The 14436-nt window shown below is 38.3% G+C and overlaps 1 protein-coding gene across 1 annotated transcript in view; it reads left to right on the plus strand.

Annotated features, from left to right (window-relative positions):
• The window catches only part of LOC310635580 (dedicator of cytokinesis protein 7-like), a gene marked incomplete at its 5' end in the record, with an annotated part of 198900 nt that overhangs the window by 47553 nt on the left and 136911 nt on the right, over positions 1 to 14436 (plus strand). Inside the window, 3 exons of the mRNA XM_083354666.1 lie at positions 844 to 993; positions 13014 to 13094; positions 13846 to 14002. Coding sequence (XP_083210792.1) covers positions 844 to 993; positions 13014 to 13094; positions 13846 to 14002 — 388 coding nt within the window. The remainder of the gene's footprint in view (positions 1 to 843; positions 994 to 13013; positions 13095 to 13845; positions 14003 to 14436) is intronic.

A 14436-nucleotide genomic window follows, 5' to 3' on the forward strand; every position in this document is an offset into this window, starting at 1 on the left:
AAATTCCCAGTAGCCTCAGACACAATAAGAAACTCAGTGGGTTGCATGTCCTGCTAACTTTATCATCCACGTTTATGTCTTTGTCCAACTGCTCTCTAGCTCTTACTGGGCTTCCCGTTAAAATTGTTTTGATGATTTTATTTTGTGTGATGTATTAGTTCTTGTATTAATAATTTTTCTGAAATTGCTAATTAATGCATACGTAGGTCCCTGACCTGTTGATCACACATGGTCTCCAAAACCCCATTTGAGGTCTCCATAGTCCTACAAAATGTGATATTACCAATATAATTCTGCTAGAAATTTCACTTCTGGTTTTCCCATGTTGAGAAGAATTAAAGGGCAAAATGTGTGCCTTAAGTCTTGTTGAGTCTTGGTCATCCTTTAACCTCCTCATCAAATCATCATTTTGCATGGCTTGAGAAAGATTGAATGAGAAAATGGGCACCCTAAATCTCTGCAATGGCTAAAATAAGAAAAACAAATCCAAAGATTTCATCTGGCTGAATGCCGCTAGTTAATTCCTGTTCCTCTAGGCAGGGCATAGGAAACAAGTGTAGCTCCAAGGCCAAAGCCATTATTTCCTCCTATGCTAAAACATCTGCTGGATATTATGCAGGTCTGGCAGAAGACAAAGGAAATTACTTTTGTTCCCTTGTTGTTATATGAAGAGTAGACCCAAGCATCTACTAGATAAGCCAGATTCCAATTTCATCAGAGCTGCAGTTAAAAATTTCCTCTTATCTGGATACAGAGATGTTGCCTTTTGTATTATTTTTATTGCTGTGAAGGTCATGAGGATATTTGGTAGCATTTTTTACTGCTGTCCTCTCTATTTTATAGATCTCTGAAAATTTTTATTTTGATCTCAATTCGGAGCATATGAAAAGCCTTCTCCGAACTCACAGTGCTCATCCTGCCATCTCTACACTAGCTCGTTCAGCTGTGTTCTCTCTTACATATCCTTCTCCAGAAATATTCTTGGTGATCAAGGTAAGATGTTTCTTGTTCTTTTAATAGTCACACTCACAGCCATTCTAATGAATGCTGGGGAGCAAATAGGAGTATACATACCATTATTTTACATGAATACAAAAATAGGATAAATGTTCATACATCTATGAAGAAAGCATGTGTTTTGGAGTTCAATGGATGGATTTCAATAAAGTTTGATTGTTCCGGTGGCGGCGTGGCGCCGGAGACAGCCGTTTCGGGCTGCCCGCTGCTCAGCTGAGTTGTTTTCACCCGAAACAGCGTTGATCAGCTGTTCGGGTGGATTTGAAGCCCCCTCCTCGGGAGAAGAGGAGGGGGTGAGGCCCCAGGTAGGGGTTGAGTTCTCCGGGGCCGCCTGAGCTAAAAGCTTGGGCGGCTGAAGGATTGAACTCCCCCGTAGCCTGGGTTGCTCCCAGCTGTTCAGCGTCTCTGCTCCGGGATTTTTGGAGCAGAGCCAGGCGTTTGTGACCACCCCTGCCAGAAGGAAAGACCTTGGAATAAAAAGAAGCAGGCAGAGCGGTACAGGAGGTCAAGGTGAAGAGGACTTTTATTTTTACTCTCTAGCTTAATGGACTTTATAAACTTAAAGTGAAAGTGCGCAACAAGTGAAAGTGAAAAGATGGCGGCTAAACCTCCCTCAAAAACTCTTCGGAGTGCGGGAACTTCCCCGGTGCAACAGACATCGTTGCAAGCTTTGCTTCCTCCTGCTGCATTGACATCGAAGGATTTAGAAGATGCTTTGGAAAAACAATCCCAGGTAATATCAGAAATGCTGGGTGACAAATTGGCAAAGGTGGAGGAGAAACTGGAGAAATTGGAGGAGAGGATAGAAGAGAAGTTTAGTGCGATGAGGGTAGACATTTTGTCTACAGTGCAAAGCGTGGCTGAATGTGTGCAAAGTTTGGACGAAAAAGTGGAGGATCTGAGTCAAAAGAATGCTATATTAGAAGTAAAGGTACTGGAGAATGAAGAGTTAAGGGATAGAATGGACGGAGAATTGAGTCTTGTCCAGTATCACCAGATGCAGCATGCTATTAGAATCAGGGGCTTAAAAGAGAATCCTAAAGAAGACCTAAAGCAGCTGATTTCTGAGGCTTTGGAAGAAGTATTGGGTCAGCCAGCATCTGAAATAAAGGGATGCATGGATAAAGTTTTTTGTGTAAACTCATGGATTGCTAGACAGAGAAAGCTACCTAGAGATGTGGTGGTTTATTTTACAAAGAGAGAAACCAAAGATGAAGTTATTCAAGCCGCTTATGATACTAAAGTTGTGATTGCTGACCAAGAAGTTTTGGTTTTAAAAGAAATTCCTCCAAAGATTTTAAGGAGAAGGAAGGATTTTGCATTTCTCGTGCAAGAACTTAAGCAACGTGAAATAAAGTTTAGATGGGAGATTCCTGTCGGATTGGTGGTGATGCATGAAGGTAAACGATACCGTCTGGTTACTGTGACACAGGCGCGTGACTTCTACAATAATGTTTTAAAAGCGACCCCACTATCACTTCTGGAAGCTGCAAAGGGATTTGGAGAAGGGAAATCTCAAGAGGCTGAAGGTGGACAAAAAGAGGAGAATGGTGCTGGAGGGGATCAAATTATAGCCTTGTCGGCTGTTGTTGGAGAGCAGAGGGTGACACGTGCCGCTTTAAAACGAGCAAAACAAATAAAAGAGCAAGACCAACAGAAGTTTATGGAATTCTCAAAGCGTACTTACAGTGAAGCAGTGGGAGGAGCGCGGCCCAAAGAAGACAGAGGGGCTATTAAAGATGTGCTCCAACAGCTTCGGGATGCCACGCATGGCGACTAAATTTCTAACCTGGAATGTTAATGGACTAAATTCACCACAGAAGAGAAAAAGTTTTTCAATATTTAAAACAATTCAAGATTGATGTTATATGTTTGCAAGAAACGCATATTAGGGCTATGGACCAAAAGTATTTATCGAACTCAAGATTGGGCACGCAATTTGTTGCCTCTGCGATGAATAAGAAAAATGGAGTGGTTGTTTATGTTAAAAGCGCTTTATCAGCGGAATTAATTGAAGCAGATAAGCATGGAAGATATGTTATGATAGATTTGCTGCTAGAAGGCAAAAAAACGCTTTTAGTTGGACTGTATGCTCCTAATCAACAGCAAGCTGATTTTTTTAGCTCACTTCATACAAAGCTTACTCAATTGGATTACAAATCGTTTATTTTTATGGGGGATTGGAATGGTGTTTTGGATGTACAGATGGATAAGGCTGGTTCTTTTAAGCGCTCTCCGAGTCATGCCAGATTGCCTAAATCTTTTTTTGAAATGAAGGACGATTTGGAACTGCGAGATATTTGGCGTGACACTCACCTGCATGAAAAGGATTATACTTTTTTTTCTGATAGACATCAATCTTTTTCCAGGATTGATTTTATTTTGCTGACTAATGACTTTTTTTCTAGGATTAAGAAGGTAAAGATCTGTGCAAGAGCTATTTCTGACCATAGTCCAGTTTGGTTAGAGATCAATAAGGACAATAGAGATAGGCGCTCGTGGCACGTAAATGAGAACTTGTTTAGAAATCAGAGAAATGTGGAAGAATGTAAACAGCGGATGAAGGATTTTTTTGAAATTAATATGAATAAGGATACTTCTATGGACATGGTTTGGGATGCTAGCAAGGCCTATATGAGAGGGGTGTTGATATATATGAATAACAAACACAGACGTACCTTGGAAGCCAGAAGGAAAGAATTGGAGAACGAAATTAGGGAAAAAGAAAAGGCCTTGATCTTGAACCCATTGGATGTGAAGGCTAAGGAGGTTATTAAGCTATTAAGAGGACAATTTGACAAATTAATGGCTGACCAAGTGGCAACCAATTTGCGGTTTGCTAGGCATAATACTTTTTGCAATGCTAATAAGCCAGGTAGATGGCTAGCTTATAGACTTAGGAAAAAGCAAAGGGCTTCTAATATAGATAAAATTGAACATAAGGGAAAGGTGGTGTTTCAACAGGATCTCATTAAGGAAGCCTTTCTGGACTTTTATTCTAAGTTATATGCTAAGGAGAAGATTAATGAAAAGGATATTGATGTATATTTGGAGAATGCTAGCATCCCGGTTCTTACGCAGGCACAAAAAGAGGAGATTAACCAATTAATAACAGAAGAAGAAATTCTTACAGCAATTAAGGAATTGAAGTTGGATAAAGCGCCAGGTACGGATGGTTTGACTGCGGTTTATTACAGAAATTTACAAATGGAGTTGATAAAGCCATTAAAGGAACTGTTTCAGATAATTCAGAGAGGGGGAAAGGTGCCTCCGTCTTGGAGAACTGCTTTTATTTCTTTGATTCCGAAGGAAGATCAAGATGCTACTCAAGTAAAAAATTATAGACCGATATCACTTTTAAATACAGATTATAAGATATTTGCTAAGGTGTTGGCTAATAGACTGATGAGGGTTCTGCAACAGGTGAGTCATGGGGATCAAACTGGGTTTATCAGTGGTAGGCAAATGAAAAATAATGTGAGGCATATAGTTGATGTGTTAGAGTTTCTGGAAAGGAATAACCAGATCCCTGCGGCGCTAATTTTTTTAGATGCGGAAAAAGCTTTTGATCAATTGAATTGGCAATTTTTGATGAAAGTTTTAGATAAAATGAATTTTGGGGATAAATTTTTGCAACCAATTAGGGCATTATATCAAAAACAAACTGCCCGAATAATAGTTAACAATAGTTTGACTGAAGTTTGTAATATTGAGAAGGGCGCAAGGCAAGGGTGTCCGTTATCGCCTTTGTTATTTGTGTTAACATTGGAGATATTATTGGTAAAAATACGGAGTTCGGAAAGAATTAAGGGTATACAAATTAGAGATCAGGATTATAGATTGAGAGCGTTCGCAGATGATCTGGTTGTTACAGTGACCCAGCCAGAGAACTCTGTTGTGGACCTGATGGAGATAATAATGCAATATGGGAAGGTTTCTGGATTTAAAGTTAATGCACAAAAAACTAAAATTCTGGCCAAAAATATGACAGTATTGCAAAAGGCTCTTTTAGAAGGACTAACTGGATTTGAGATTGTTAGGAGGGTCAAATATTTGGGGGTGTTTTTGTCACCCTCTAATACAAAGTTATATAAAAATAACTATGAAAGATTGTGGGGGGAAATCCAAAAAGAAATGGAGAGCTGGGAAAAATTGCAATTGTCTTTGTTGGGGCGAATCGCAGCAGTGAAAATGAATGTCCTGCCTAAATTTTTATTCTTATTTCAAATGATACCGGTTCTTAAGAAAGATTCTAATCTGGAGGAATGGCAGCGAGGTATCAATAAATTTGTCTGGGCAGGGAAAAGGCCACGAGTTAAACTTAAGATTATGCAGGATACTCGTGAAAGAGGTGGTCTCAAAATGCCCAATCTTAAATTATATTATGAAGCTGCTGCGTTAGCAGGAATAAGTGATTGGATTAATTTGACACAAGAGAGATTATTAAATCTTGATGGCCATGACTTGTTGTTTGGCTGGCATGCATATTTGTTGTATGATAAAAAGGTAGATAATGTGTTTAAAGCGCATATTTTAAGACAAGCATTGTTGAGAGTTTGGAAGAAGTACAGACATAAGTTAGGTTGTAAGATACCATTGTGGGCAATCCCAAAACACGCAATAGAAAATATAAATGTTGGTTTTAAACATGATGTGACCACGTATAAGGAGATTTTAAGTTTGGAAAGAAATGTCTGGTGTCTGAAACCGTACAGTCTCTTGTGAGATGAGAAGATTGTTCAAACTTGGTTCCAATATATTCAGCTACAGGCCAGGTGGAAAGAAGATCAGAAAACTGGTTTTACAATGACTGATGAAAATTTGATAAAGCAAATTAGAAAGCAGGGTCCAGCACATATCAAACGGATATATCTTGCACTGATAGAAATTGACTCAGAAACAGAACTTGCTAAAGATTGTATGATAAAATGGGCCCAAAACATTCAAGAAGTTATTACAATGGATACGTGGGAAAAGATCTGGGTGAGGAACGTAAAATTTACACAAGCTCAAAACTTAAGAGAGAATTTTTATAAAATGTTTTATAGATGGCATCTAGATCCTAAAAAGCTTGCAAGTATGTATCCGAATTATCAGCCCAAGTGCTGGAGGTGTGGCGATGAAGATGCAACATATTTTCACATATGGTGGACTTGTAAAAAGGTTAAGGCCTTTTGGATAAAAATTTGGTGGAACATGCAGAAGATTTTCAAGCAAAGGATAAAGTTTTGCCCGCAACTTTTTTTGTTAGGTATAATTACAGATGCTACGGTTGTGGACACTAAGTTGATGTTGAATTTAATTTAATTTAATTTAATTATGTTGAATTTAATTACGGCAGCAAGACTCTTAATAGGCCGCCCTGAGTCTTCGGAGAAGGGCGGGATATAAATGGAATAAAAATAAAAATAAAATAAATATTGGAAGAAGGAGGAACTGCCGACTATAGAAGAATGGACTTTAAAGGTTTCTGACCTGGCAGAGATGGCAAAGATCTCGGCTTATTTGAAAGATCACTCGCAAGAACGTTACATTATGGAGTGGAGAAAATGGATTGAGTATATCCAGAACAAATATGGGACTAAAAATTTTCATGTAGCATTTGAATAAGTCTTCCTTTCTTTTCTTTTTTCTTTTTTCTATATTTAATAGTAATAGTGTTTGTAGTTATCCTATATGAGCTAGAGAGTGATAGATTTTAGAGTTTATGGTTGTTAGCATTTGGATGTTCATGATTGTTTTTTTTTGTTTTTATACCCTGTACTTAGCTCTGGGAAGTCGGGGGGGGGGAGGGGGGGAGGGGTAGGGAGGGATGGGTATGGGAGGGGGAGGGGGGATTGTTAAAGATAAAATGTATGTTAAAACTTTAATAAAAAAATAATAAAGTTTGATTCTGTGAAATTGATTGATCTCAATAAAGTTTGATTCTCTGAAACTGATGGATCTCAATAAAGTTGAAAGTCAGGATGATGAAGCTTTAGTTTCCTTCAACTGCTTGTATGGAGAAGAGAGACTATGAGGGTAAAGGTTCATTCTCTGAGCTTGTGGGTTGGTTTCTGAATGTTTCATTACCAGGCTAGGTAACATCTTCAGCAGAGTTTAGGGGATGTCAGTGTCAGTGTTCTTTTGTTTCCAGGGCTTCAGGTGATGCATTTTCTTAAATCAATCTGATTTTTACTTTCCAGTTTTCAAAAGCATCTGGCACTGAGATGTTTCTTCTGATCCTTGTTATGTGTTTTTCAAAAACAAGGGATAAATCCATAAATCCTGTTAAAGACAAGTTAAATAAGATATTTTTGAGATTACTTATATTCCTTTATGATACTTTAGTTAAATGTATTATACCTTTCTTCAGCTGGGAAAATCGGAATCGGATAGAACTGTCACAGTGGGAGCATTTATTTGTAGGGTGTTTTTTAAAAAATAATGTTTCCCCCTTTCCCCCCAAGATAAATTGTTCCTTGGGTTTTTCACTTGTCCACTCAATATTTTATACTTCCAGTTCTTAAAGTGATTATATGGAATTATTTTATGAAATACTCAAATTAGGATACAATTAAATACTAAGAAAGCATGGCATGTTCTGAAGCTGAAGTCTAGTTAAGGATCCTCTCAAGATTCCCTGTCAATGAAAAAAGAATTAAATACATTCTAAGTAAAGAAAGTATCCCTTGTTCTAGTCATATATATTTTGTTCCAACTGACTTCACACTCTATATATCATATTAGGCTGTTTAGGCATTTCAAACAGAGTCAATGTATATGGTGATCTGAACTGTAGTGGACCTGTTCTCCAAGCAAGCCCACTTTATCACATGCCCTGGTCTTCCCTCAGTCCAGAGACTAGCCAAGATGTTTCTGCAGCATATTTATCTACTGCACGGGGTGCCCAAGTGCATCATTTCAGATCAGGGGGTTCGGTTTATAGCAAGGTTCTGGAAGGACTTTATAAAAATGATTGGGTCCTCCCAGGGCCTCAGTTAAGCTTTTCATCTGAGTACTAATGGAGCCGCTGAATGAGCTAACACAATGATGGAGCAGTTCCTGCATTGCTGTATCAACCACCAGCAAACAAACTGGGCAGGACTCCAGCCATTTGCTGAGGTGGCATATAACACAGCAGCACAGGATTCACCCCTTTTAAAGTAGCTACAGGGATAGAATTTGCGCCAGTTCCAGAAGGTCCCCAAGAACCCTCTTCTACAGTAACATTAATTGACTGGGTAGATACCTTCCAAAGCATCTGGAGCAATGTAAAAAAAGCTCTAGATAAAGCAACAGAAAGCCAGAAGAAGCAGGCAGACAAGAGGCGAGCACCTCAGACAGTGTTTCATGTAGGAGATGGAATGTATATATCCACAAAGTATCTAAAACTGAGGCTACCTTGTAAAAAACTGGGTCCTAAGTACATAGGACCTTTCTCAATAGTGAAAGTGATCAATCCGGTTACAGTGGAGCTGAAACTACCCAGAATATTGGGTAAAGTACATCCAGTATTCCATTGCAGCTTACTGAAATTAGCTCACAAATCCAGAATGAGGCTGGTTGAGAAAGAAGCCACTGGTCCCATTATGGTGGGAGGTGAAAAGCATTATGAAATAAAATGAATCCTAGATTCTAGAATATATAAAGGAATGTTACAGTATTTAGTGCAGTGGAAAGGTTATCCAATGTCAGAGGCGAGATGGACTGAAGCTCACAACATCAAGGCAGATCACTTAGTAAATATATTCCATACTAAGTACCCTCAGAAACCAGGAGCACCAGAGTGAGAGACAGGTTCCTTCTGGTTTTTTTTTGGGGGGGGGGCTGCCTGTCAAGCCTCACAGAGTGACCAGGATGGTTTATGAGTTGGAACCTTGACAGTATAACTGTTTCTTACAGCTTAGAGGCTTTATCTCTCACTGTGTCTCAAATTGACAAGTCTCTGCTCCTTTCAAGGGACAATCACTTTGATTCTATCTATCAATCTTCAGAGTGGGAAAGGTGTTCAGTGCATGATAAACTGTATTATGAGGCAAGATGTGCATTCAAGTGGAATGCACAGCTAACCCTTGACTTAAGAACATAATTGGGATAAAAATTTCCATTGCTAAGCAAGGCAGTTAAGTGAGTTGTGCCCCATTTTACAATCTTTTATGCCAGCATTCTTAAGCAAAATGTCTGCAGTTGTTAAGTGAATCATGAAGTTGTTATGTAAACCCAGCTTCCCCTATTGACTTTACTTGTTAGAAGTCAGCTATGGATGTTCACAAATGGTGATTAAGTGACCTCAGAATTCTTTTTTTTATTAAAGAGTTTTACAAAAACAAAATTTTACAATATATCCCCAAATCCCTCCCACCCCAAACCCGCCCACTTCCCCCCCCCACTTCCCAGAGCTAAATACAGGATTATAGTTACAATAATCATATTCTAAATAAAAATTATGCATAATATACAATTAACCAAATTCATAATGTGCTTTAACTCCCCTTTAACATAACTACAAACAAAGTACCAATAACAATATCCCACTAAAATCTACTCATAAGCTAAATGGAACCTTTTAGTCCCATATTTGTTCTGAATATAATTTATCCATCTCCTCCAAACTGAAATATATCTTTCCTGTGAATGATCTTTCAAATAAGCAGAAATCTTAGACATTTCTGCAAGATTCGAAACTTTAAACACCCATTCTTCTATAGTGGGCAAACTATCCTTCTTCCAATATTGTCCCACCAGTAACCGTGCTGCTGTTATCATGTTCAACATCAAGTTAGTTTCTTTAACATCACAATCTACAACAATACCCAATAAAAACAATTGCGGAGAAAACTTTATCTTTCTCTTAAAAATCTTTTGAATGTTCCACCAAATTTTGATCCAAAAAGCTTTTATATTTCTACAAGTCCACCACATGTGAAAATAGGTAGCTTCTAAACTACCACATCTCCAACATTTAGACTGTAAATTAGGATACATGTTGGACAACCTCTTTGGATCCAGATGCCATCTATAAAACATTTTATAAAAATTTTCTCTTAAGTTTTGAGCCTGAGTAAATTTAACATTTCTGACCCAAATTATCTCCCAGGTGTCCAACGAAATTGGTTCCTGAATATTTTGTGCCCACTTTATCATACAGTCTTTAACTAGTTCCGTTTCCGAATCCAATTCAATTAAAGCATTATATATCCTCTTTATATGTGCACAATTTAAATGTCTAATTTGTTTTACTAAATTTTGATCTGTAATTGTGATGCCAACCTTTTGATCTGACTTCCACCTAGCTTTCAGTTGGGTATATTGAAACCAAGAGTAACTTATGTTTTCTTGTCTTAACTCCTCTAATGATTTAAGTTGCCAATCATTCCCTTGCAATCTAAGTAGTTCCTTATAAGAAACCATATCCATACTAACTCCCATAGATACGCCCTCTATCGCGTGTCCAGGAATTCCCCAAATCGGTATTTTATAATTTAACTTATAATAATACTTTTTCCAGACATGCAATAAAGCACTTCTTATATGGGATTTAAAAGCCCTGTCCACCTTCTTATCGTAAAGCAAGTATGCATGCCATCCATATACCAAATCCCATCCCTCAGGATGAAGTATCCTCTTGTTAGTTAAATTAAGCCAATCACTAACCCACGTCAAGGCAACCGCATCATAATACAATTTCAAATTCGGCGCCTTGAGTCCCCCTCTTTCCCTGGCATCTTGTAAAATCTTAAATTTAACTCTTGGTTTTTTCCCCGCCCAAATAAATTTGTTAATACCCTTCTGCCATTGATCAAGGTTGGCATCCTTTTTTAATATAGGTATCATTTGAAACAAAAAGAGAAACTTTGGTAGAACATTCATTTTAACAACTGCAATTCTTCCCAGTAATGATAATTGTAATTTTTTCCAATTATTTAAGTCCCTTTGTACCTTCAAACATAGTGTTTCATAATTATTCTTATACAATTTTACATTTGAGGCTGCAATATATACTCCTAAATATTTAACCTTCTTCACTATTTCAAAACCTGTTAATTTAGGTAACATATCCCTTTCACTCATAGATAAGTTCTTAGATAATATCTTAGTCATTACTATTCACCTTGAACCCAGAAACCTAGTTGTTTTGATTAACAAATTCTTCCCTTGTTTTCTTTATTTCTTGCTGCAAAACTTGTGTTGACTGCATCACAACTTGCTGAATGTCTGTCAGTGTAAATGCAGGAGGTGGCGGAGAGGGTGGTTGTACTGTAGGTTTCATCTAAGTCTGCCCTACAGCTTGTGGTATAGGTGAGGAAATAACATTCTTAGAAAGTGGAGGCCCTCCCCCACGTCTCGCAGCCATCTCTTAGGTTTCGATTTCCTCTTTCACCCAGCAGAATCAGGGGAAAAAAAGGGAAGAAAAAATAACAATTCTCCCAAAGTTCTTAACCTTCAATAAGAAGAAAAGGGAACAGGCTTTCAAATAAGCAAAATCCGATACTGGATAAAGTCAGTTGCTAATTGTATCTCTTGCTTTGTAGCAAAATATAACAATTTTCAAACACAGTCACTTCACACAGGAGAGAAACATTCCAGCACCAGTTTTACTCCATTTCAAACTTGAAACTTGAAGAAGATAATGAAACTGAGTTAAAGTTAAAATCCAGTTTGAAAATTCAGATCTTCCTGCTTTGCTCTGCCTGCTTTTCAAAGGAACGAAATACTCACAATCCCCTCTAAGCAGCGGGTGCAGTTGTCGCGTCTTGTTCCACTCCTTTTGGAGCGAAGACGTCCTGAGAGCAGAGAAAGCCTGGGCTCCGAGGGGGCTCACCCTGTTATCCCCCAAACTACTTGGGAGAATCGCAGGGGAGCTCTACCTCTACCCAGTCCGGCTCGCCTCTCCCTCTTCTCCCGAGGGAGAAGCTCCAGCACCGCGGGACAGCTGATTTTCGCTGCCTCCGGGCGCTTTGACGCTTCCCAGGATCGGGCGGCTTCAGAACGCCGCCATTCGGCACGGCAGCGCTACTGGAAGTCAGTGACCTCAGAATTCTGTAGTCTTTGTAAACATACACTGATTGCCAAGTGCTCAAATTTTGATCACATGATCATGGGGATGCTGTAACGGTTGTAAGCATGAGGACTGGTTATATAAGTTAATGTTTTCAGTGCTGTTTAATTTCAAATAATCTCTAAAAGAATTGTTGTAAGTTGAGGACTAACTGTACTAGGTTTCAGTTAGTGATATTGATGGGAATATTATTTATTCCATGAAATTGTGTCATATCTATGATCCTGTTAATGCACTATTGAAGTACTAATTCCCTCTTTATAATAGTCATACAGTTCATAGGTTCTTTACCTAGCTTCGATCTATCTAACATCAAACAATAGCTGGGACATTGGTGATGACTAGAGGGAGTCTTTCTGGTCAGAAATGATGGTGACTGCATCATTAATAATAGTCAGTGAATAGCTTTGATTCATGAGCTCAGTTTTTCATTCATTCATTCAGTGAAGGACCCCATAATTGAGTGTCAAGTCATAACTCTCACTTTTATCACATTCTTTTCTTAAACTATGTCTTTGCATATCTACCTCAAGCTTGATCACATTAAGAGATTAGGGATGGAGTTTCCTTGGAAAAGGTATAGCCTACAGAGCTATTGCATTTAATATCCTGTCTTCTGAATACATAAACCCACTTTAGATTCCAACACAAAGTCAGAATTTTACAACAGAGTTAATGCCTATATTATTTATTTCATTCTTTTGAATTTCTAGTAAAAACTGAACTTTGTTAATGAACAAAATCACACTTGTCATTCCAGATTTATTCCTACAGCCATTTCTGACTGTAGGATTAGTTGTCTCAGTTCTGGTTTTCAGTCATTACAAGTTGGCTTTCTTGTCTTATAATGAATAACACTTGTCTTATAATGAATAACACTTGATTTTATTCTTAGGAACTTGATATCTGTTAGCTTTGTGTCACATCCTGTGACATGTTTTCTTTTCCATTATAGCTGGAGAAAGTGCTACAGCAAGGGGACATCAGTGAATGCTGTGAACCTTATATGGTCATGAAGGAAACAGATGCTTTGAAGGTAGATGAAATCCAGCACAAAGAAACTGCCGGCTATGTGTGTAATTTCAATAGAAGAGAACATATGTAGCTCAGGGTTGAACTGTGAAATTCCTGATGCTCTCTGAGCTTGGTGGTTTGTTGCAGACATTTCATTACAGACTTGGTAACATTTATTTATTTATTTATTTATTTATTTATTTATTTATTTATTTATTTATTTATTTATTTATTTATTTATTTATTTTTATAAACCGCCCTTCTCCCGAGGGACTCGGGGCGGTGTACAGAGTAAGATAGGCAACAAAATGAAACAGTATTGAAAAACAATAATCAAAACAAAACAAACTGGGACCCCAATTAGAGCTATCAGAGCTATCAGGCCAGGCCTGGAACATTATTAGTGTGAGTGTGAGATTTGCTTCCTGTTTATATATAGTAGCTTGCCCTGCCAGGTTTTATTTTTGGGGGCTTGGGGATGTTTTGAAATAGGGGTGGTTATTATATATAAGACAGACCTGTTAATTTAGCTTAATTTCATTTGAATCATTCGCCTAACTCCAGTCATTTTCATTGGTATAACAATAGTTTGTCATTCAGAATGATTATTTAGGCAGCTATTCCTAATGGTGCCTTCAGCTCACATAATTTCCAACCATATTGCCTGCTGAAGCCCAATACATTTACAGAGGACAAATTTGGTTAAAACTGAGATAAGGATCAAACAATTAAAATTGAACCACAGTGATGGTGTTTTCCCCTTGTGCTTTCAGAACAAGGAGAAGTTGGAGAAACTGCGAGTGGCAGGAGAGCAATTTTGCGCCCGGTTGGGGCGCTACCGTATGCCATTTGCCTGGACTGCCATTCACCTCATGAATATAATTAGCACTACTGGGATGCTTGAGAGGGATGCTTCAGACTCTGAAAATGGTTAGTTATTTAAGACTCAGCTTAGTGCATACCTGTATTTGCATAATAATGTCTCCTTGAGCTTGGTGCTATTTGTTTTGGCCCCAAGATAGAATAGGAACTAAATATTTCTGGAGCAAACAAACTCTCTCTGTGAAAATGGGCACTGTGCCATAGGTGGATTGAGTGAAAGATAGAATGCATAATGTGGGAAGACTGGGAAAGCTGCCCTTGAAAAGCATTCAGAAGCTGCAGCTGATGCAAAATGCAGTAGTACTGACAATTGTTTGTGCTCCTCAGTAGTGCACATTGCATCTCTGCTCCCTGAGCTGCACTGATTACCAGTATGCTCCCTGGTGCATTTCAAAGTACTAGTAATAACCTATAAAGCCCTATATGGCATGGGACCAGGCTATTTGAGGGACACCTCTTCCAGATTACATCCGCCTGGATTT

Source organism: Vipera ursinii (genome assembly GCF_947247035.1).
Source record: "Vipera ursinii genome assembly, chromosome: 2".
NCBI lineage: Eukaryota > Metazoa > Chordata > Lepidosauria > Squamata > Viperidae > Vipera > Vipera ursinii.